The 23,130-nt window shown below is 48.6% G+C and overlaps 8 protein-coding genes across 10 annotated transcripts; 5 read left to right on the top strand and 3 right to left on the bottom strand.

Annotated features, from left to right (window-relative positions):
• The first annotated feature begins 191 nt into the window (after window positions 1–191).
• On the top strand, window positions 192–1,135 carry LOC122619535 (serine protease 3-like). The gene is made up of 2 exons (XM_043796522.1): window positions 192–469; window positions 531–1,135. The coding sequence occupies exons 1-2, from the start codon at window positions 207–209 to the stop codon at window positions 1,084–1,086; spliced, it is 819 nt and encodes a 272-aa protein (XP_043652457.1). The 5' UTR covers window positions 192–206; the 3' UTR covers window positions 1,087–1,135.
• Window positions 1,136–1,440: 305 nt separating this feature from the next.
• LOC122619536 (serine protease 3) lies at window positions 1,441–2,407 on the top strand. The gene is made up of 2 exons (XM_043796523.1): window positions 1,441–1,721; window positions 1,778–2,407. Exons 1-2 carry the CDS (start codon window positions 1,459–1,461, stop codon window positions 2,331–2,333), a joined length of 819 nt encoding a protein of 272 aa, XP_043652458.1. The 5' UTR covers window positions 1,441–1,458; the 3' UTR covers window positions 2,334–2,407.
• Window positions 2,408–3,013: 606 nt separating this feature from the next.
• LOC122620250 (serine protease 1) lies at window positions 3,014–3,881 on the top strand. Its single transcript, XM_043797628.1, has one exon. The coding sequence runs from the start codon at window positions 3,038–3,040 to the stop codon at window positions 3,833–3,835; it is 798 nt and encodes a 265-aa protein (XP_043653563.1). The 5' UTR covers window positions 3,014–3,037; the 3' UTR covers window positions 3,836–3,881.
• A 731-nt stretch (window positions 3,882–4,612) lies between these two features.
• Window positions 4,613–5,475, bottom strand: LOC122619926 (serine protease 1). The gene has a single exon (XM_043797151.1). It carries the CDS (start codon window positions 5,454–5,456, stop codon window positions 4,659–4,661), a length of 798 nt encoding a protein of 265 aa, XP_043653086.1. The 5' UTR covers window positions 5,457–5,475; the 3' UTR covers window positions 4,613–4,658.
• A 2,150-nt stretch (window positions 5,476–7,625) lies between these two features.
• Window positions 7,626–13,083, top strand: LOC122620475 (transient receptor potential protein). The gene is made up of 14 exons (XM_043797953.1): window positions 7,626–7,774; window positions 7,833–8,070; window positions 8,135–8,277; window positions 8,634–8,835; window positions 8,930–9,106; window positions 9,227–9,461; window positions 9,517–9,815; window positions 9,871–10,238; window positions 10,289–10,646; window positions 10,976–11,195; window positions 11,418–11,583; window positions 11,639–11,799; window positions 11,859–12,013; window positions 12,076–13,083. The coding sequence occupies exons 1-14, from the start codon at window positions 7,626–7,628 to the stop codon at window positions 13,081–13,083; spliced, it is 3,879 nt and encodes a 1,292-aa protein (XP_043653888.1).
• Window positions 13,084–13,349: 266 nt separating this feature from the next.
• On the top strand, window positions 13,350–14,835 carry LOC122620897 (cardio acceleratory peptide 2b). Its single transcript, XM_043798572.1, has 3 exons — window positions 13,350–13,486; window positions 14,118–14,279; window positions 14,350–14,835. The coding sequence occupies exons 1-3, from the start codon at window positions 13,423–13,425 to the stop codon at window positions 14,577–14,579; spliced, it is 456 nt and encodes a 151-aa protein (XP_043654507.1). The 5' UTR covers window positions 13,350–13,422; the 3' UTR covers window positions 14,580–14,835.
• Window positions 14,836–14,962: 127 nt separating this feature from the next.
• LOC122620896 lies at window positions 14,963–19,487 on the bottom strand. 2 transcript variants are annotated; one of them, XM_043798570.1, is made up of 9 exons: window positions 19,307–19,487; window positions 18,370–18,554; window positions 18,113–18,321; window positions 17,429–18,055; window positions 17,145–17,305; window positions 16,883–17,084; window positions 15,820–16,826; window positions 15,332–15,536; window positions 14,963–15,277 (listed from the first exon to the last, which is right to left on the bottom strand). In XM_043798570.1, exons 1-9 carry the CDS (start codon window positions 19,419–19,421, stop codon window positions 14,980–14,982), a joined length of 3,009 nt encoding a protein of 1,002 aa, XP_043654505.1. In that variant the 5' UTR covers window positions 19,422–19,487; the 3' UTR covers window positions 14,963–14,979. The 2 variants fall into 2 exon arrangements, with proteins under 2 accessions (XP_043654505.1, XP_043654506.1); XM_043798571.1 differs by having other exon boundaries at window positions 17,145–17,302.
• A 1,852-nt stretch (window positions 19,488–21,339) lies between these two features.
• On the bottom strand, window positions 21,340–22,339 carry LOC122621688 (endocuticle structural glycoprotein SgAbd-9). 2 transcript variants are annotated; one of them, XM_043799637.1, is made up of 3 exons: window positions 22,311–22,339; window positions 21,651–21,778; window positions 21,340–21,591 (listed from the first exon to the last, which is right to left on the bottom strand). In XM_043799637.1, the coding sequence occupies exons 1-3, from the start codon at window positions 22,326–22,328 to the stop codon at window positions 21,366–21,368; spliced, it is 372 nt and encodes a 123-aa protein (XP_043655572.1). In that variant the 5' UTR covers window positions 22,329–22,339; the 3' UTR covers window positions 21,340–21,365. The 2 variants fall into 2 exon arrangements, with proteins under 2 accessions (XP_043655572.1, XP_043655573.1); XM_043799638.1 differs by lacking the exon at window positions 22,311–22,339 and adding an exon at window positions 21,976–21,996.
• Between the last annotated feature and the right edge of the window lie 791 nt (window positions 22,340–23,130).

Raw genomic sequence — 23,130 nt, 5'->3', positions numbered from 1 at the left:
GGCATGCCATTAATCGTTTGTTTGCTTGAGCTTGAAGTACTATTATTACTAAGTTTTATTTTTTATTACTACGTTAATCCATTCGGTGGCATAAATTAAAATTATTTATTGCCCGATAAGACTAAACACCTTTATTCTTCCATCGATAATGACTTTTCATGAGCTATATAAAAGTTTGAGACCCACAGGAGCTCTTAGTATACAAAATGAAGGCGTGCTTACTCTTATTGGCAGCCCTTCTGGGCATTTGCACTGGCTTCACTGTACCCCACACCAGTGTCCACCCACGAGACCTGAAGGTCCAACAGCGCAGCATCGAGGGCAGAATCACCAATGGAAACCAGGCGTCCGAGGGTCAGGTGCCCTACATCGTGGGAGTCAGCCTGAACAGCAATGGCAATTGGTGGTGGTGCGGAGGATCCATCATCGGGAACACCTGGGTACTCACTGCTGCCCACTGCACCGCTGGGTAGGTTGAAAATACATACAATAAAGAAAGCAGCTTCTAAAGATTAATCTTACGCCCTCAGTGCTGATGAGGCTTCACTGTACTATGGCGCCATCAACTACAACGAGCCTGCCTTCCGCCACACGGTCGGCAGTGAGAACTTCATCAGGTATCCGGGATACGTTGGCCTGGATCACGATTTGGCCCTGATCAGGACTCCATATGTGGACTTCACCAGCCTGGTCAGCAAAATAGAGCTGCCCAGCCTGAATGATCGTTACAACTCCTACGAGAACAACTGGGCTCAGGCTTCCGGCTGGGGCGCCATTTACGATGGCAGCAATGTGGTGGAGGATCTGCGAGTGGTGGATGTGCGGGTGATCTCCGTGTCCGATTGCCAGGCCTACTATGGAACTGAGACCGCCACCGATAACGTCATCTGCGTGGACACTCCGGACGGCAAGTCCACCTGCCAGGGAGACTCCGGTGGCCCACTGGTCACAAAGGAGGGTGATAAGCTGATCGGAGTCACGTCATTTGGCTCCATTTATGGCTGCCAGTCTGGAGCGCCGGCTGGATTCACTCGAGTGACCAATTACTTGGAGTGGATCAAGGAGGAGACTGGCATTCACTATTAAATGTGGTTGCTAAACCTCTTTCACTGAATAAAACTCAGATTTGAACTTATTTTAATGATATCTATTTTATTCAAATTATTCATAATCTAACAATAGATGTTCAAACATACTGCCACTCATAAAATACCTAATACAATAATGCCCTATCTGAATAGATTCAAGCACTTAAAGCTGTTATTCTCTTTGCCAGCACTTCATTCATACGGCCAAACACTCAGCTTAAGTATCTGCTAATATAAATTAAACTTTTTCATTGATAAAAGTGACTGCCGCGATAAGATTTCCCTCTTTGAATTAGCATTGATAATGATGGCCATATAATTTTTAGCTATATTATATTGGGACCACCACGGAGCGTTTTAGTCTGCTAACATGAGGGGTCTTACACTCTTGTCGCTCGCCTTCCTTGGGGTCTGCAGTGCCCTCACTGTGCCCCACTCGCTGGTCCACCCACGCGACCTGGAGATTCGCCATGGAGGAGTGGAGGGTCGCATCACCAACGGAAACCAGGCGTCCGAGGGTCAGGTGCCCTACATCGTGGGTGTGAGCTTGAACAGCAACGGGAACTGGTGGTGGTGCGGGGGATCCATAATCGGACACACTTGGGTGCTCACCGCTGCCCACTGCACTGCTAAGTAAATTATTTGAATTTACAAATAATTAGCTCTTTTTAATAAATCATTTTTTACAGTGCCGATGAGGCTTCTCTGTACTATGGCGCCATCAACTACAATGAGCCCGCCTTCCGCCACACTGTCAGCAGTGAGAACTTCATCAGATATCCCCACTACGTGGGTCTCGATCATGATCTGGCCCTCATCCGGACTCCCCATGTGGACTTCTACAGCCTGGTCAACAAAATAGAGCTTCCCAGCCTGGATGACCGCTACAACTCCTACGAGAACAGTTGGGTTCAGGCCGCAGGATGGGGTGCCATCTACGATGGCAGCAATGTGGTGGAGGATCTGCGAGTGGTGGATCTGAAGGTGATATCCGTGGCTGAGTGCCAGTCCTACTACGGAACTGAGACCGCCTCCGAGAACACCATCTGTGTGGAGACTCCGGACGGAAAGGCCACCTGCCAGGGTGATTCTGGTGGTCCTCTGGTCACAAAGGAGGGCGATAAGCTCATCGGAATCACTTCCTTTGTCTCCGACTACGGATGCCAGGTTGGAGGTCCGGCTGGCTTCACTAGAGTCACCAAATACCTGGAATGGATCAAGGAAGAGACCGGAATCTATTATTAAAAGAAAACTATCTTATTTTAAGAGCATATATGTGCCTTAAACAGGTTCAAATAAATAAAGAACATTCGCTGTTATATCTTGTGTCTTATTTAGTAATTTATCGCTAAGAAGATAGAGGCAAACGAATTTTAAGAAATAATAGCTGATTATTAATAAAATACAATTCCAATACATAATGAAAAAAGCTGCGCGTGTTTTCTTTTATTTGTTGTTTGATAAGCAGCCGCAAACGTAAAATCGATTTCAATCTACAAATCAATTAGGTAAGCGGTAAAAAAACTGGACAACGAGTCGTATGATTTATTTTACATTTCCTCCTTTAGGGATTGGTAATAAACACTTTCCTATGAGATGAGATTCTTATAAATCTCAAATACTTTACTTCCCGTTTCCGTAAACTGAGTATATAATATATCTTATGTGATTCGAATGTCCTTAGATGTTATTAATAAACTTAAAAGTAAGTAGCAATTATGGCACATGTCATTCCACTTCAAATGTGGGCCATAATTTAGCAAAAGAAATCACTAGTAGTGGACTTATCAGTGGGTGACGGCCCGCGATGATAACTTGATCAAAATTTACAGCTCTCCAGTTTTACATACATGCAGAAGGGCTCTTGGTCAAGATAAGACAACGGATTCCTTTTGTATAAAAAGGCGCTTCGGATTCGGAACAGCATTGAGTTGCAAGACTTGACCAAAATGAAACTGTTCGTATTCCTCGCCTTGGCCGTGGCCGCAGCCACTGCTGTGCCCGCTCCCGCCCAGAAGCTGACCCCGACGCCCATCAAGGACATCCAGGGTCGCATCACCAACGGCTACCCGGCCTACGAGGGCAAGGTGCCCTACATCGTGGGTCTGCTCTTCAGCGGCAACGGAAACTGGTGGTGCGGTGGCTCCATCATCGGCAACACCTGGGTCCTGACCGCCGCCCACTGCACCAACGGAGCCAGTGGAGTGACCATCAACTACGGAGCCAGCATCCGCACCCAGCCCCAGTACTCCCACTGGGTGGGCAGTGGCGACATCATCCAGCACCACCACTACAACAGCGGCAACCTCCACAACGACATCTCCCTGATCCGCACCCCGCACGTCGACTTCTGGAGCCTCGTCAACAGGGTGGAGCTGCCCAGCTACAACGACCGCTACAACGACTACGCCGGACACTGGGCCGTGGCCTCCGGATGGGGCGGCACCTACGATGGCAGCCCACTGCCCGACTGGCTCCAGTCCGTCGATGTCCAGATCATGTCCCAAAGCGACTGCAGCCGCACCTGGTCTCTCCACGACAACATGATCTGCATCAACACCGATGGCGGCAAGTCCACCTGCGGAGGCGACTCCGGTGGCCCTCTGGTCACACACGACGGCAGCCGCCTGGTCGGAGTGACCTCCTTCGGCTCCTCCGCCGGCTGCCAGGCCGGCCACCCCGCCGTCTTCTCCCGCGTCACCGGATACCTGGACTGGATCCGCGACAACACCGGCATCTCCTACTAAGCAGCTGATCTTTCCCAAAAGGTCAATAAACGATTATAGCAAACGACTTCAGTTCTGTATTGGGGATGGGTCCAGATGAGTTCTTGCTTTACCAAAGTAATCCCAGAACTATTGGCAAATAAGGAACAATATTGAAACTCCATCTTAATCTTAACCAGACGGTGTTCTTCGCATCCCATCTCACATGGCCATTGAGCATCGGAAGGAATCAAGCAGTTGGAACACTCAGTGACAAATGGATAACCGAATAACTACTAGAACCACTCGAACCGCATTGAAAGCTAATCGGGATGGGCTTTATTTATTTATTTAGTAGAGCAAGCTTAAGATTCAAATTTATGCATCGAATAGCCATGTTGTGCAAATAAATAATTTCTTCAGTTAATAAGTAAAGCCAATACCCACATAGTTTAGTTGAGTTAAATAATGTATACAATAAATTGAAAATTTGCTGGACATTAATAAAGTGTATAAACATAATGTAAGGAGTTGTTAGTATAAATAAATTTGCATCTGGATTGTTCTGTTTGAAATGTTTCCATATATTTCCAGACACTATATCCACCACTATATCCACCACTATATTTACCACTATATCTACCACTATATCCACCACTATATCCACCACTATATTTACCACTATATCTACCACTATATCCACCACTATATCTACCACTATATCCACCACTATATCCACCAATATATCCACCACTATATCCACCACTATATCTACCACTATATCTACCACTATATCTACAGTTGAATGAATGAATTCGCTATTTTGCTATAATCGTTTATTGAACTTTTGGGAAAGATCAGCTGCTTAGTAGGAGATGCCGGTGTTGTCGCGGATCCAGTCCAGGTATCCGGTGACGCGGGAGAAGACGGCGGGGTGGCCGGCCTGGCAGCCGGCGGAGGAGCCGAAGGAGGTCACTCCGACCAGGCGGCTGCCGTCGTGTGTGACCAGAGGGCCACCGGAGTCGCCTCCGCAGGTGGACTTGCCGCCATCGGTGTTGATGCAGATCATGTTGTCGTGGAGAGACCAGGTGCGGCTGCAGTCGCTTTGGGACATGATCTGGACATCGACGGACTGGAGCCAGTCGGGCAGTGGGCTGCCATCGTAGGTGCCGCCCCATCCGGAGGCCACGGCCCAGTGTCCGGCGTAGTCGTTGTAGCGGTCGTTGTAGCTGGGCAGCTCCACCCTGTTGACGAGGCTCCAGAAGTCGACGTGCGGGGTGCGGATCAGGGAGATGTCGTTGTGGAGGTTGCCGCTGTTGTAGTGGTGGTGCTGGATGATGTCGCCACTGCCCACCCAGTGGGAGTACTGGGGCTGGGTGCGGATGCTGGCTCCGTAGTTGATGGTCACTCCACTGGCTCCGTTGGTGCAGTGGGCGGCGGTCAGGACCCAGGTGTTGCCGATGATGGAGCCACCGCACCACCAGTTTCCGTTGCCGCTGAAGAGCAGACCCACGATGTAGGGCACCTTGCCCTCGTAGGCCGGGTAGCCGTTGGTGATGCGACCCTGGATGTCCTTGATGGGCGTCGGGGTCAGCTTCTGGGCGGGAGCGGGCACAGCAGTGGCTGCGGCCACGGCCAAGGCGAGGAATACGAACAGTTTCATTTTGGTCAAGTCTTGCAACTCAATGCTGTTCCGAAGCCGAAGCGCCTTTTTATACAAAAGGAATCCGTTGTCTTATCTTGACCAAGAGCTGAACTACGTATATGTTGAGCTGGAGGGTAGTAAATAATTTTCATCCAGATTTCATAGGTGGAAAAAATAAACAACGCAGAAGTTAGTACAACAATCTACAAAATGTAAACTTATCAGTGTTCAATGATTTGCGAATCAGTTGAAAATGCAATAAATTTAATTTTAAATTCATCATTCAACAGTTGCAATTCATAAAATCTACGTGGGTACCTTCAATTTGCTTAAACACATAATTTTCTTATCGGTGTCATAAAGCAAATCAGTATTGATATTATTGACTTTCATGAGCTTGAGGAGATCACGTTGAGGGTTCAGAGATATCATTTTACTACAGATGGCCATAAATTAGATTTCATTCCGCAATCTTGACGCTTCCGTTGGGGAGACAGTGAAAGTGCAAGCTGCTACGCAAACCCAGGGAAAATGAGCTCTTTCGCTTTTCTCGTGGAAAACTGAGCACATAACTCACAAGGGCCCTTTAAAGCTAAATAAGGCAGGAGTTCTGTTGGAGGCCAATGAATCATTGAGTGCCGCACAGTTGTACACGGCAAAAAAACATGTATACACTCAAGATGGCATCGATTTTATGAGTATTTATGAGCAGAAGTTCAGCTAGCCACATTTGAGCAATGGGGCGTACCTTGATATAATTACGAGAATGGCATTTAGGTACTTTCAGCTATGTCCTCTAATTAATTCGCACTTAATGAGTTCCCAGCTGCCGCGGTGGCTTTAATTTTGAAATTCCTTGGGCCACCACTTCCTTCCACCGCCATTTGGAGCAATGCGCGCGGAGTGTGGAGTGCATTGGCCCCGTTGGAACCCCGTACGACTTGAACACGTACGATGCCATTCCGCCCGGAGCTCCATTGAACCCCACCTTTCGAACACACATCCTCGCACATCTCAAAGGGGCTCTGTGCTCCGTGGAAGTGGGTTTGTTCCTTTTCCTTTGCTCCGCCTTTGGCCAGGAGGCTGCCATTTAGTTCCAAGTGCATTGACATACAAAAGCCCTGCGAGCGCCCCGAAGTGGGCAACATTCAACATTCAACGTTCAACATTCAAGGCTCAAGACGCTCGGCTGCCAAGGACGAGTTGGGATTTCATGGGGTTCTTAGTTGTGCCCGCCCTGATTAATCAATATTAATCAATCAGCAAGTCGGAATCACTGACCCAGTGCCGAAAAGGCATTCAAAGCCATTTCTTTTCCGCAGCTACTCGACTGTAAACTGCAAGTGTGGTGTGTTTTCTGGGTCTGTTGGTTAGCCAGGAGCTTAAAAGCTTGCCATGTTTCCCATTTGTAAGGGCTGTTCTCGTCGAACCGCCGGATTTTGAACAGCTTTCTGGGTGTATAGTTCTGGGATATGAACCCAAAGCCTTTGATTCCTTGTTTACTCGCAAATTAACACCCTCATGCCACTCATTGCATATTAAGTAGCTTTCACTTGCGGCTTGAATAGGTGTTAACAAGAATGCAATGTGGGATTTTGTGCAATGATCTGCATTGTTGCTTACTTTTAGACACCTTCATGGTATCAGATTCGCTATTCCATTCATAACCATAAGCACCTTTTGCACTTCATCCACAAAACCCACTGGGCAGTATGGATTTTCAGGCATCAAAGCGGTGCGATTCCGTTGCTGGGGCTTCGAAAATCGAACTCAGCTCATCACGTGCCCTGCAACCACAAATGGGCGATGAATTCCTATGCTGAAATCGCTGAAATCGGTTGCTGCCTCCAAATGCAGCCCCACAACTGAAGAAGTGCGGTCAAATGGGCCCATTGACTTGGGGTTCGCCCACACGTTGACCGAGTTTTAGCCACATGGGGCACTAATGTAATTAGTGGAATATAGCGAACCGTGGCTGCCACTTTTCAGCAGTGCAACGCGGCTAATTGGAGGCGGAACATCGTCACGATGGCGCACTAAAGGATACAGTGCGCGAAAGGATTACGCCAAGGATTCGCTCCCCGAGGAGCAGGGATAAATGCCCACAGTGTTTTGTGAGATGTGAAGTGTTACCGACTGATTGATCCTGATTATCGCGTTCGCATAGACCAGTAAATCAGTGCAGAGATGGGCAGCAATACGGAATCCGATGCCGAGAAGGCGTTGGGCTCTCGCCTGGATTACGACCTGATGATGGCCGAGGAGTACATCCTCAGCGATGTGGAGAAGAATTTCATATTGTCCTGCGAGCGGGGTGACCTGCCAGGTGTCAAGAAGTGAGGACACCCTTCTCCGGATTCGAGTAACTTGGCTAATATGCTTTCGTCCTTGAAGGATCCTCGAGGAGTACCAGGGAACGGACAAGTTCAACATTAACTGCACGGACCCCATGAACCGCTCCGCCCTCATTTCGGCCATCGAGAACGAGAACTTCGACCTGATGGTGATCCTGCTGGAGCATAACATCGAGGTGGGCGACGCCCTGCTGCACGCCATCTCCGAGGAGTACGTGGAGGCCGTGGAGGAGCTGCTGCAGTGGGAGGAGACCAACCACAAGGAGGGCCAGCCCTACGTAGGTTACATCCTGCCGCAGGATACGCCACCACACATCTTACTCATTTCCCCTCCTTTGGCAGAGCTGGGAGGCGGTGGACCGCTCCAAGTCCACCTTCACCGTGGACATCACGCCCCTGATCCTGGCCGCCCACCGCAATAACTACGAGATACTCAAAATCCTCCTGGATCGCGGGGCCACGCTGCCCATGCCGCACGACGTCAAGTGAGTGGCGATGTAGGGATGCAGTGGTTCAGTGGTTCAGTGATGTAGCTATGTAGTGAGCTTCCTCGTCCTTCGAGCGGCACGTTCCATTGTTTGTCCAATTGGCAACACACTTATGTAGCAGCTCGCTGGGTGCCCCTAATTTTAGATAATTGCGGGCAAATTAGGGTGAAATGTTTATACAGGGTGTGATGTTGATTGTGGAAAAAGAAGAAGGTCCTTGAATGTCCTTAAATGGGGTCAATGTCCTTGCTAACGCGGCTTATATCAGTTTATCTTTTGAAGTAACTTTGTATAAGTATAGAGAGGTCCTTTGTAGTCCTTTCGGGATGACTTAAATTGGCCAATTGTTACAGGTGCGGCTGCGATGAGTGCGTGACCTCCCAGACGTCGGACTCCCTGCGCCACTCGCAGTCGAGGATCAACGCATACCGCGCCCTGTCCGCCAGCTCGCTGATAGCGCTCAGCTCCCGGGACCCTGTACTGACCGCCTTCCAGTTGTCCTGGGAACTCAAGCGCCTGCAGGCGATGGAATCGGAGTTTCGTGCCGAATACACGGTACGGTAGTAGTCTGCAATGTAAGCGGTGGCCAGTGTGCCACTAGTGTCCATGCGAATGCGAATGCGAGCCTTTGTTTGTGTTTGCCCAACAGGAGATGCGTCAGATGGTGCAGGACTTCGGGACCTCGCTCCTGGACCACGCACGCACATCCATGGAGCTGGAGGTGATGCTCAACTTCAACCACGAGCCGTCCCACGACATCTGGTGTCTTGGCCAGCGGCAAACCCTGGAACGACTGAAGCTGGCCATTCGCTACAAGCAGAAAACGGTGGGTTTGGACCAGTCCTTTGATTCTCACTAGGTTCTCTTTAAGGAATTATGCCCGCTTCAAAGGGCTAACTGTTACAAATAGATAACATTAATCTTAATACCTCTTTATACCTCCTAGTTTGTGGCACATCCGAACGTGCAACAGTTGCTGGCCGCCATTTGGTACGACGGACTGCCGGGATTCCGGCGCAAACAGGCCTCCCAGCAGCTGATGGACGTGGTGAAGCTGGGCTGCAGCTTCCCCCTCTACAGCTTGAAGTACATCCTGGCCCCGGACTCCGATGGGGCCAAGTTCATGCGCAAGCCCTTTGTCAAGTTCATCACGCACTCCTGCTCCTACATGTTCTTCCTGAGTGCGTAAAGTGGCTGCTTAGTACTCCATCCATCTAAATGTGCCCCCGTTCACAGTGCTCCTGGGTGCTGCCTCGCTGAGGGTGGTGCAAATCACCTTTGAACTCCTTGCTTTTCCCTGGATGCTGACCATGCTGGAGGATTGGCGCAAGCACGAGAGAGGTTCCCTACCGGGTCCCATCGAACTGGCAATCATCACCTACATAATGGCTCTGATATTTGAGGAACTGAAGTCGTTGTACTCGGATGGCTTGTTCGAGTACATCATGGATCTGTGGAACATAGTGGACTACATATCGAACATGTTCTATGTGACGTGGATTCTTTGTAGAGCCACCGCTTGGGTTATCGTCCATGTGAGTCCATCTGGCTACTGGATTTGTTGCAGTTACTGTAAGTGATTGATTTCAGCGCGATCTCTGGTTCCGGGGCATAGATCCGTACTTCCCACGGGAGCACTGGCATCCGTTTGATCCAATGCTTCTATCGGAGGGCGCCTTTGCCGCCGGAATGGTCTTCTCCTACCTGAAGCTCGTCCACATCTTCTCCATAAATCCGCACTTGGGACCCTTGCAAGTCTCACTGGGTCGCATGATAATCGATATCATCAAGTTCTTCTTCATCTACACACTGGTGTTGTTTGCCTTCGGATGTGGTCTCAACCAGCTGCTGTGGTACTACGCTGAGCTCGAGAAGAACAAGTGCTACCACCTGCATCCCGATGTGGCTGACTTTGATGACCAGGAGAAGGCTTGTACCATCTGGCGTAGATTTTCCAAGTATGTTACTTTTATTTCTATGCACTATCATATTGATAATTGTACTTTAGCTTATTCGAGACATCGCAATCGCTCTTCTGGGCCTCCTTTGGCCTGGTGGACCTGGTCTCCTTCGATCTGGCTGGAATCAAGAGCTTCACCCGTTTCTGGGCCCTGCTGATGTTCGGCTCCTATTCGGTTATCAACATCATCGTGCTCCTCAACATGCTGATTGCCATGATGTCCAACTCCTACCAAATCATCTCGGAGCGAGCCGACACCGAGTGGAAGTTCGCCCGATCCCAGCTGTGGATGAGCTACTTCGAGGATGGCGGCACCATTCCGCCGCCCTTCAATCTCTGTCCCAACATGAAGATGCTGAGGAAGACGCTGGGGCGAAAGCGACCGTCACGCACCAAGAGCTTCATGGTAAGCTACACTCAGAGAAATGCAATATCCCTTGAATATTTTGGCCTATGCATAGTCGCATATATAAAGATAAATTAAATTCAGTGTACTTTACATTGAAATGGTACTTCGATTCATGTAACTTTTAAAAGTAAGTAACGTTTGGAGAACTTGGATTTTTCCAAGTTTAAACACCTCGCAGTGAGAGGCGGTTCACAATCAATACAAATCTTTAGCGAAATCATTTTCAATCAAGCCCATGCAGAGCTCTCTGTGCGTCAAAGCGACGTCTAATACATCCTTTTCTGTGTCCTTCCACCCCCAATGCTTCCTTTCTCACCAACTCCCAGCGAAAGTCCATGGAACGGGCACAGACGCTGCATGACAAAGTGATGAAGCTGCTGGTCAGGAGGTACATTACGGCGGAGCAGCGGCGGCGGGACGATTACGGCATTACCGAGGATGATATCATTGAGGTGCGCCAGGACATCAGCTCCTTGCGCTTCGAGTTGCTGGAGATTTTCACCAACAATAGCTGGGATGTGCCCGACATTGAGAAGAAGTCGCAGGGTAAGGGAAGCCTACCCACATCCAAACTGGCCACTCACACTTGTCCTAAGATAGTCGTAGTAGTGAATATGAATAGTTTTTTACAAGTAGCTAATGAATACCTAATAAAGTTCACAACTTGAATCACTATTTGGGATATGGTATGCTAGGAAACTACATTTAAGGGCAATACTATTTTCTAGGGAGCCAATCCATAATAAATTATTATTTAAACTTTTGAAGGAGTTGCTCGAACCACCAAGGGCAAGGTGATGGAACGCCGCATCCTCAAGGACTTCCAGATTGGCTTTGTCGAGAATCTGAAGCAGGAAATGAGCGAGTCCGAGAGCGGACGAGATATATTCTCCTCGCTGGCCAAGGTCATCGGCAGGAAGAAGACCCAGAAGGGGTGGGTACAATAGAATCTCTGAGACCCTTTGAGTAAAGGTTATTATTCTTAACAGAGACAAGGATTGGAACGCCATTGCGAGGAAGAATACTTTCGCCTCCGATCCCATTGGCTCCAAGCGGTCCTCCATGCAACGTCATAGCCAGCGAAGCCTGAGGAGGAAGATCATCGAGCAGGCGAACGAGGGTCTCCAGATGAACCAGAACCAACTGATTGGTAACTTACCAAAGATCTGTCCAATGCGTTTATGTTTCAAAACACTTGATCTCTTCCAGAGTTCAATCCCAACTTGGGTGATGTGACGCGTGCCACAAGAGTGGCCTATGTCAAGTTCATGCGAAAGAAGATGGCTGCCGACGAGGTATCCTTGGCCGATGACGAGGATGCTCCCAATGGCGCAGTGGAGAAGAAGCCGCTGGATGCCTCTGGGGTACAGTTCAATCAACATTTCTATTACACATCCCTGGGGCTACTATATGATTTCATTTGCAGTCCAAAAAGTCCGTAACTAGTGGTGGCACTGGAGGAGGAGCTTCTATGCTGGCTGCAGCTGCTTTAAGAGCATCGGTCAAGAATGTGGATGAAAAGTCCGGAGCCAGTGACAAGGATCAGAAGTCCGATGGCAAGCCCGGCACGACGAGCAAGCCAACGGATGACAAGAAACCAGGTGACGAAAGGGATAAGCAGCAGCCTCCCAAGGACTCCAAGCCGCCAGCAACGGGTCCCAAGCCCGGCGATCAGAAGCCAACTCCGGGTGCGGGAGCTCCGAAGCCCCAGTCTGCTGGCACTGTCAGCAAGCCCAGTGACCCACAAAAGAAGGACGCTCCGGCACCACCAAGCAAACCCGGAGACACTAAGCCTTCTGCTCCCAAACCAGGAGAGCCCGCAAAGCCCGAGGCAGCGGCCAAAAAGGAGGAGTCTTCTAAGACCGAGGCCAGCAAGCCGGCAGCTACGAATGGAGCAGCCAAGAGCGCAGCTCCCTCCGCTCCTTCGGATGCCAAGCCAGATCCCAAACTGAAACCGGGAGCAGCTGGAGCACCCGAAGCAACGAAGGCAACCAATGGGGCCTCCAAGCCGGACGACAAGAAGAGCGGGCCGGAGGAGTCCAAAAAGGGTCCAGCAGACTCCAAGCCAGGAGACGGTGCCAAGGACAAGGATAAGAAACCGGGCGATGATAAGGACAAGAAATCTGGCGACGACAAAGACAAGAAACCTGCCGACAATAATGATAAGAAGCCAGGTGATGACAAGGACAAGAAGCCGGGTGACGATAAGGATAAGAAGCCGGGCGACGATAAGGATAAGAAGCCGGGTGACGACAAGGACAAGAAGCCAGGTGATGATAAGGACAAGAAGCCTGCCGATGACAAGGACAAGGACAAGAAGCCAGGAGCAGCTCCTCTGAAGCCGGCGATCAAGGTGGGTCAGAGCAGTGCGGCAGCTGGCGGAGAACGGGGCAAATCCACAGTCACAGGACGCATGATCTCCGGCTGGCTTTAAACCACGGCCGGAATGCAGTTTCATAGCAGTTAACGTTAGTTAAGTCCCTTGTTTGTGTGAACAATAAACGAATCTCAAGTACCATAGTTCTGCAACTTGTTGCTAAGGGCCACCTGTTGCTAGCAACATCTGATTTGCATCGCAGCAACATTCATCATCCGCCCCGTTGTTCTAGTGGCAATTTGTTTGTCTGCCATCCTTCCGCCTGCTTTTTTGGCCTATAAAAGAACGTGAACTTCGACCAGAGGCATCAGAAGAACAGTGACCGTTCCGAGTATAACATCAGACCGAGAAACATATTCGCCAAGCCAGTGTTTCGTCCCAAATAGTCTTGCCGCTATGAAATCAATGTTGGTGCACATAGTCTTAGTGATTTTCATAATCGCCGAATTCAGTACAGCTGGTGAGTGGTAGAAACGTTACAAAAACGCTTTCAAGGAATTCTTATACAACAATCTAGTCTATTGACTAAAAGGCTGCTGCTATCTTTGGTTAACTTTAAAGTGAAATAGTAAAAAGCTTCATAATAATTTTCAATACTATTTTGCAGCATCTTTAAAAGAAAAAGGTAAAGAGACCTTTCCATTTATTTATAAAAATGTTTTACTTAGAAAAGTTGTTCATTATTACTTTATGAATTTTTAACATTTAAAGCACTTCTTGAAGAGGCATGCAATTTCAGTCTTACACAGTGACTTTTTATATCAAACTCTTTAAATCGAAAAGGTGAAATATTTCAAATCCAACCGCTAAAATAACTAAAGTCACCTGAGAAGAGTCAAATGAGAAACAAATAATTGTGTGTACTTAACAAACTTGCAAGATATGTAAGAAAATAACTAATGCAATTCAAATTTAAGAACGGTTGTTTTGATCACAAGAAAAGTTCCAGCACGAAGCCCATTAAAATGAGTTAGTAACTTGAGTTATTTTGGCGGTTAGGGTACGAAAATAGCTTATTCCACGGAGAATTAAGAACCAAATGGTGATGAAAACCCATGAATAAATTGCAATCCCCAAAACACTCCATCCAGAGCCGGACCACGACAAGAACCGGCGAGGTGCCAACATGGGGCTCTATGCCTTCCCGCGCGTCGGTCGCAGCGATCCCAGTCTGGCCAACAGTCTGCGCGACGGATTAGAGGCCGGCGTCCTCGACGGCATTTACGGAGATGCCTCCCAGGAGGATTACAATGGTAAGTCGTTGCGTCCGGATACGGTTGACTAATTGGTCCTAACGCCCCGGGGACGCGTGTGCCATTCCAGAGGCTGATTTCCAGAAGAGGGCCAGCGGTCTGGTGGCCTTCCCACGCGTTGGCCGCGGAGACGCCGAGCTGAGGAAGTGGGCCCACCTCCTGGCCCTGCAACAGGTGCTGGACAAGCGCACGGGTCCCAGTGCCTCCTCGGGATTGTGGTTCGGTCCCCGGCTGGGCAAGCGCAGTGTGGACGCCCAGTCCTTTGCGGACAGCTCCAAGGGCCAGAAGGAACTCAACTAGACCCACTGACGCCACCCACCGATGGATGTCCCACAGATGTAGGCCCCCATTTGACACTCTGAATGTCGTGGACACTTTTGTATATCAAAGAGAACGCTTCTAATTGAATATTGTAACGGGTATACAGCAAATATGTTTTTCGGTCAAATACATATTATTATATATCATGAAAAAGGGCTGGTGAGAGCTTGTAATTAATGTCATTGCGTGTCGTTCTTGCCATTTCAAGTATGTAAATATAATAAACCACATAAAATAGCCTGCACAACTACTTCCTTACAACTGGGTTCCCATTGGAGTATTAAGAAAAGTTTATTCTAAATGAATTGCAAACATGTTTGGTTCGGACATGAAGGATACACCATAGCCATGTCCTGGTTAAGATCTTCAGTTGTGGGCTCTACTCCTGCTGTTGCTTGAACCTTCGCAGCTCGGACTGTATGGCCTCGATGAGGGGCGCCGTTCCCGTTCCGCTGCCCGATGGAGCACTTGCATCCAATCTGGCCTCCACCCGCTGGAAGGGTCCTGCGCTCACGGGACGATTCAGGGTGGAGTGGGAGCTGTACATGCTGCCACCTCCCCAGGCACTGTAAGTGGGCGACGGGGGCTGCGTGGAGTGCGCCGACTTGGACGTCTTCTCCGGCTGTGCGGTGGCCGGACGTTCAGCTATGCCCTTGGGTTCCCCCGAAGGATGAAAGCTGCAAGATCAAGGAATACAGAGCATGGTAAGTATTTCCAGGATAGTTACCCACCTCGGCAATCCCGCTGATGAGCCCCTGTGCTCGCGCTTCGTGGCCCTCCGGTTGTTGGTGAAGTTCTGGGTGGGCAGGGGCATGGGTATGTCGTCCTGGCTGGAGTACATCTGCAGAGCTCCCTCCAGCAGCCCCTCGTAGTGGTTGCGAATGGCCGACGGATTGTGCAGCGGACTGGGATTGTAGTCGGCATAGGTGTGGGCCTCTGGGGAAGATCGATTGGAGAAGTTGAGTACGGGAGGCGGGGGAATGACTTTACCAGGTCGACTGATATGGAGAGGACTGGAGAGGTGGGTCTCTACGTTGTTAGTAGCTACGTTTTGGTTATCGGGTTATCAGGACTGGTGCAAGCAATAACAATAACTAAATCAACGACTACGGGTTGTCCTAGTAACGCGACTTGGCCCCAAATCGAACGTCGCCTTCGTCCTTATCGTCCTCATCGTCATCGTTATTGTTACTCTTTGGGGTTTCTCCGCCCGGCTCACCCTGCGTCTGCTTCTTCTTGTGCCGCTCCCAGACCACGGGACCCACGACTCCCGGATCCGGATTGTCGCTGTGCGAGGCGGAGCGCACATTCCTCACCGATGGCGGCGCCTTGGGACTGGGGAAACTGGCGATGGTGGCTATGGTGTTGTCCTTGCTGCCCAGCGACTTGTGGGAGCGCAGGGATCTGGTGGAGTTGTGCGGCGCCACTGCGTTCACGTTGTCGTAGTAGGTGACGAAGACGGGATCCAGAACGCGGTTCAGGGGCTCCGGCAGAGTGCTCTTGGGAAAGGCCCGCACCGAGGCCATGGACAGGAAGGATCCCACACTGGCCGTATCCGACTTGTCAGACGGCTGCAGATGCCGGATCATCTCGCTGTTGATGGCCTCGGCGGACGCTCCTCGTCCGGTTTTTTGGTTCAGCAGCTTGTTCCGGTGGTAGTTGTTGTGCGGATTGAAGGCCTCGCTCCGTTGGAAGTTCTCGTAGCTCCGGCGCATAACTTCCGGGGACGCCTCAGCGGAGGAATGGCCCGCCAGGGAACCCTGCACCGGACTCGTCTCCAGGGAGCCCACGCGGTTCTCGTTCAGATAGCGCCTCCGTGACTTGTGTCGCATCTTGTCGCTCTTCTTCTCCGACACCACGGATGTGTAAACGGTTTCCTCGTGACCCTCGGCTCGATCGTACTGATGGCGCCTCTTATGGGCGTCGAACAAGCGGGCAGCCTTGTCGTCCAGGATCCTCTGGACATCGGCACTCGGCGGATTGATGGGGCAGTAAACCGAGGAATCGGAAGTGTTGTCCGTCGTCGAGGAAATGGATTCTCGCCGGGACCGTGTCTCCTGTGGCGGAGCTGGGAAACTGATGCGTGGCTCCCTCTCGTAGGAGAAGTTTCTTACGCCAGCCTCCCGGGATTGGGAATGTCCTGGACTCGGTTCTCCCTCGGTCCTCTCACTGGTCGTGGGTCGCATGGATTGACCATCGGAGAGCAGTTCGTTGCGGGAGGAGTTTCTGAAATGGATATGTATTCTATATAAAATATATTTGAATATTTTGAAGGACCATACCTGTTGACTGCACTAAGCTCCCGTTGCCGGGATCGCGTTCGTCCCAGGAGTAGAACCGCCACGAGCAGCAGCATCAGCAGCAGGATGGCCAAGGAGCTGATGACCACCAGGGCCACATTGTTCTTGACCGAGTTGAAGAACCCAGCCTGTCCACTTCGAGGAACTGGCGCCAAAGCGGTGGCCGTGGGCTCCCTAATATACGCTATATGAATCGAAAGCAGAATGATATAGTATCAGATATATTCCAGATAGCTCCACTCACGTTCGGATTTCATATAGACGGCCTGTCCGAAAGTCTTCACCGCCTCGGATTCGGTGACCAGTTCCATGTCCTTTGCCGCTGTGGTGGCCAAAACAGGTCGACCATTCACCAAAACCGTGTAAATCAGCTCCGTTTGGTTGGCGATGGGACGATCATTGCTGCTGAAGAATATATTTGGGAATTGTTACAAGAATCTATACAAAACTTTGGATTGATGTTTTTGTGAGTGCACTTTGTGGGTTAATCAAACTCATAATATGGCAGCCAGTTCAGCAGGCACTTACAATTTGAGGTTGACGTAGTTGTGCTGCTCCATGGCACGGAACCCATTGGTGTTGGTGCTCCACTTTTGCACATCCGCCTCGCTAATTTGCGTTAGGTTGTGTATGACAACTCTGACGTGCTCGTCCCTATAAAGTGGCTGGGCCTGGGAATGGGTCTGGGTCTGGGTCTGTGGTGGTTCCGCCCTCCGTTGCTGCTCCTGTTGTTGTTGCACCGGCGGTTGCTTAGTCAACAAGGTTTCGTGCATTTCCCGCAACTTTTCCGATTTCCCATTCTGCTGTATGAGCTCCCAGGGGATTAGAGTAACGTATGCTCCATAATCTATCGATTCCGTGCCCGTGCTGGTCGAGGGTGTGACCCCCATTGGGAGCTGCTCCTCCGACTGCTCCTGCTCCTCCTGCGAGTGGCTGGCCCACTCGGTGTCCTCGCCCAGTCGCCTCACACTCTTTATGTAGTGCTCCTCGTCCTCGTCCTGCATGTCCAGTATTTCAACATCATCCGCTGGCGATCCCGTCGTGGTTTCCACTCTCGTCGGCGGAGTCAAGGACTTGCGGCGTTCTCGATTCGCCGGTAGGTTAACGCCTTCGATCTGCTGAGCTCCATTGATGCCCAGGTGACGGGTTTGCTGTCTACTTGGGAGATTTGTGCTAAGTACTTATTTCATAACTTGTTTAAACCATTCTCACCTGGTAAAAGCCAGACGATATAGACGAGCCAGCTTTTCCTCCAACGTGGGATTGTCCTTTGCCGTATAGAAACCCGACATCACGGTCAGCAGCCAATAACGTCGGTCCGTGGCGGAGTAGTTCAGAGGAGGCATTCCTGGACCACCGGTGTCCCAGGTGCCGCCGCCATCATCTGGCTTGCAGTCCAGGCAGATGGGTATGTCAATCTCCTGGAAATCGATGGTTAACTGGGTTCCTTTGTGGTGGGGTTAACTCACATTATTCCCATCCACATAGATGGTGGCCACCACCGTTTCGGTCTTGAAAACCGTTTCCTTGCCCTTGGTAATCCCCGTGTGCACCTTCTTCAGGAAATCCGGGGGTCCATCCCCCGAGCCAGTCCAAAAGAAGTCTTCCAAGTGAATTTCGTCCTTCACTTCTGGATAGTCATCATCGTTGTTGTCTGAAAGTGTCGTGGTTTTATTTTTATTTTCGGCTTAACAGTTTCTTGAACTTTCACCCCGTTTCCATAGAAAGTAAACAACGCACAGTTTCTGATTTGATGCCTTTACAAATGTGATTTAAACTTATTCGCCAAATAAATAAATATATATATCTATCTATAAGTTATACCTATCCTAAAGTTTGATTTATTATCGTGTCTTGCCCATCCTTCAAGTTGTATTAAGTGCTGTTTTTTGATTTTATTACCCCTATTTTGGTAACAGGCTTTCGAGTTTGTTTGATCAATTGCACTAATGGCAACATATTTCCCACAATGAATGCAGCTCCACCGCACCAATTATGCTCCGGCGACAAGTTCGTCTATATGCATTGGTTTTGGGTAGTACCCCTTGTAACCCTCACACTCCCTTTAGACAACAATAGCATAACTTATCGATTAGCACCTGCGTTTCCGAAAACCCAAAGACAGGAACTTGACAATTTGCTTGCGTGCTGGGTCCGCAATTAGGAGTACACCTGCCTTGATTTGGCAGTTCGAATCACCTGGGTCAGTCCACAGTGCCCGTCGGGTTTGCAATTAGCCCATATTGATTGTCCCAAATTTTGATGGCTTGGCTTTCAGCCAGTGCGTGGAAGCAAGGGAAGCGTTAAAGGTCAAAATACTTGCACCGTAAAAGCGGCAGAACCTTTTGGTTCTGGTCAAGTATACAGCAAAATTTCACTGGGCGACTCGGCGGATGCTCAACTCACCGTGACTCAATTGTATAAGCGGCTGGCCGAGCTGCGACTTTTGCGTAGCTTCACAATTGGATTGGAGGGCCAGAAGCGAGAAAGAAATGAGCAGAATCGCCGGATTTGCTTTCATTTTCACTGGATTATTTATGAGCGTCACTGGTCACTTTCGGGTGCTCCTAATTCGTGCCGCATTTCCCCTTCCACGCGCATTTCCACAACAGCAGCGGTGCGATGGGGAAAACTATACTCGTTTCAAGCGGTATCCGATCTATTGGGTAAAGCTGATTCGGCACCGTCGAACGTCGACCGGGAACTAAACGCTCCATTGTAATCCAAGCGTTCTCGCTCCAAGCTACATGGTGGTGCGGATGCGGGTGACATTGTTATAGCCCGCTCTCTGTTTGGGCCGCTTTATGCCTGGTCAGTTACCTGGGGCAACCAGCACTTCCGCGGCAACAGGCACAGGTCGGAAAAGCGCGCCAAACCAAAAGCCCCTCTTCCGCCAACAATGCGAAGCTTTTGCTGCCAAGTCCGACTTTGTCCCAACCTTTTGGGACAATCTACAGCGTAGATTGGTTACTTACAGATACAACTTTACACAGCTACTGTGTACAAAGTCGCAGTTGTGGCTCCAGTTTGGATTCAAAAAAGCTATTTGCACAAGTACAAAAGCTGCTTGTTATACGAACAAGTTCTTGTAGAAACAGTACAACGGTATTCGCAGCTTACAAAACATTTTCCAATCTTATCATAACTAGTTTGTTAATTAAAACAGTTTTATATAAAATTTAACTTATATCAAACAATTTAATGGATAATTATAAAGCTCATTTAAAAGCTAATTTAAAAGCTCATTCTTTGGTTTATCTACATACGTAATATTAAAACTGCATTTGAAGAGACCTTCATACCACTACTTGTAGTATAGCTTAGTGAGCATATCAAAGTGTTTAAAGCTTGATAAATTAACAATAATTAGCCATAGGTTTAAACAAGTTTCTTGACTGGCTACCATAGCAAACATGGACAACCAACTGGCAACATGCATTGTGTGCCATCCATCTATACATATCCATTGTATTCTTCTGCCCGTTTTCATGGTAATCATTACCTTAAGACTACCTATAGGAAAGGGACGGATGAGTACTGCAGGTGGCCTTCGTATTACGAATCGAATAAAACACACTTGATGAATGAATAGCTATTTTATAGTAATTTAATTGGGTTTCCTAAAGTAATAAATCCGAATTGCTGAGCGACTTCTGCAGAAAACGATGCGCAGCCTTCGTTTTATTGCCTGCGATATTACATTTTTCTCGCATGTCCGACTGGCTTACAGCTGATTTATCGTTAATAATTATGAAGACGTACTGAGTAACTACCCGCCCACATTTTTTGGCAAACGTGTTTCTTTCGTTGATGTAGCCGCTAAATAAGCCAAATACGTCATCGAAGCGACCAAGGTTTCCCATGTAGGCTTACAAAAAACCCCCGAAAATACATAAATATTACCTTGTACCGCGGACTAACCATTTATCATCGAAACGAGTTTCTTGGTCTAGATGCTGCCGGGAACCAGTCTATTTTTCGGTTCTTCATTGTTCTTATCGGAAAACACTAAAATTAGAATTTGATTATACGTATGCTAAGAATTAAGCCCTCAAAGACGTCAAATCTGGCCATAATTTTGAGCTGTAGGCGCTCATTAATTCGCGGGCTTCACCTGACTCTTTGTGTGTAGATACAACATGTAGCCACCGAATGTGTTTGTCCATGCCTCCGAGGTTCTTGAAACTCGTTTCGGGTGTCGGGTCCAGTCCATCATTACTATAGAATGCGCTAATTTGTCGGACGTAAAGACTTTTTAAAGGTCGCAGCTATTACGCAACAGAAAACACGTCTATCCAGAGTGCGGTCCACTGATATTGAAACAGCTAAACTTGATCTTGGCCAGTGGTCATTGGCCAGTGGCGATTGGAAATGGAAGTTCTTAGCGTTCTAATAGAGTTCCAGTTCTAAGCAGTTTTTATATATTTTCGACTCTTTTATTTACAAACTCTAATCAATAAGCTCCTTATCCTGCAGCGGACTTCAGGGCGCCGGGGCTCAGCTTCCGGTTCTTGATCTGGTAACGCGCCTTGTAACCATCCTTGTCGGCGGTGTACATCGTCACAGTCTCGGTGTCAGTCTTTTCGTCGTAGGACGAGTACATGCCCATGACCACCAGTTGCTCGTCGGGAGTGCCGGGGTTCATGATCACGCCCATCTCCTCGCGCTTGCTGCCATTGGGCTCCTCCGACCTGCAATCGAATGGCACCGATAACTCATCATCATCATCATAGAGGCTGTTGGTACTCACGCGAAGCGGTATCCCTCCTTGGTCGGCGCCTGGTTGTAGAACTCCGTCATTAGAGTGGGAAAGACGTAGTCCAGGAGTCCCGCCGAGCTGTGGGCGGCCATGAGAGCCACCAGGGCAGTGAAAAGTAGCTGTAAGCAACGATTGCAGATTAGTCTTGGATGAACTCGGAACTGTAAACTAAAATCACTACCATATAATCATAAGAAAGTTATCATATTAATTGTAATCTTATGATTATATGGCGTGCTAATGCTGTTTTTATATGCCAAATCACTAAGTAGATTTTATTGTCAATGACTCTTTGCATTTTACTTAATTTGCGCACATAAACCTCCTTCTTAAATGGGATCACCGTTGAAACTTGTTTTACCACAGCCTTATATTGTGAAATTATATAGTTTCAATAAAAATCCAAAAGTATCAGTGCGAAATAGAGCTGCTCAGTGTATGTAAAACTCGGCAGCAACTCGGGCTATTAGCACAGCTGCATCAATATCTTGCATTGCATTGACCGCCTCCATTGGGATTATTCACACACTTCACATGCCAGCGTAATTGCCACTCCCTAGGTCATTGCCAAGTCGTAGGTCTGGGACACGGTCCAAAAATCCGGATGGGAATCGAAATGGGAATAGGGTTCCGCCCTGGGCAGCTGCTTACCAATTTCGCTGAGGCCATGTTGATGCGCGATGGAGTTACCGAGCTATACTAAAGCATGTGAAGCGCGCCCCCATATATATAAAAGTTAGGATCTGCATAGATCTTTCAAGCTCGCGACGCGACGCGCAGCACACACACATTGTGGATAAGTCATATTTTTCTACTTAGTAGCAGCCACTACTTATAGAGTAAAACCGGTCGCTTCTCGATCCCCAAGCTAAATGCCGAAAGAAACGCCAACGCCTTACAGTAAATATAACATATTTAAAGATTGATTTCAGGGAATTTTTTTGTTGGCCAAAAGGAATCCGCTTGGAGACATCTGGTGTGCAAAAAGATGGAACACTACTTCTAGATTTTGCAAAATGCGGTTATCCTTGGTCTTAAAGCTTGCGAAACCCGTGATTTATAAATCGATATTAGCATATATTCAAGCTGCTAAATTAAACAAAATTGTTTTGATGCTCGCAAACTAGTTTATTTTGGTTTATGCATATTGTCCAGTGATTTCACTTTCTTAGGTGAAGTCTAACATCCGATGCTCGTTCTGAACAATTGCCTCTTCTTTCAGCGATTCAGGTTTTCTTGGCAAAGGTTTTCACGGTTTTTTACATGACTGCACGTTGGGATGAGTAATTAGTTGCAATCAACCATCAATTGTGTTCAATTACTGAGTCATCTCTGCAACAATCCCAGCGAAATTCGTGCACAGGTCCATTGGTGTTGAATTTATGTGTTCCTGAATGGCAGTAAAATACAACTTAAACTCCAACGATTGCTTTGTACCATTAATTAAAAAGTCATTTGAGGTTCAACGCTC

The sequence above is a fragment of the Drosophila teissieri genome, chromosome 3R (genome assembly GCF_016746235.2).
Source record: "Drosophila teissieri strain GT53w chromosome 3R, Prin_Dtei_1.1, whole genome shotgun sequence".
In the NCBI taxonomy this organism is placed as follows: Eukaryota; Metazoa; Arthropoda; class Insecta; order Diptera; family Drosophilidae; genus Drosophila; species Drosophila teissieri.
Note: the sequence above shows the minus strand (reverse complement) of the source record. Positions and strands in the feature narration are given on the sequence as shown.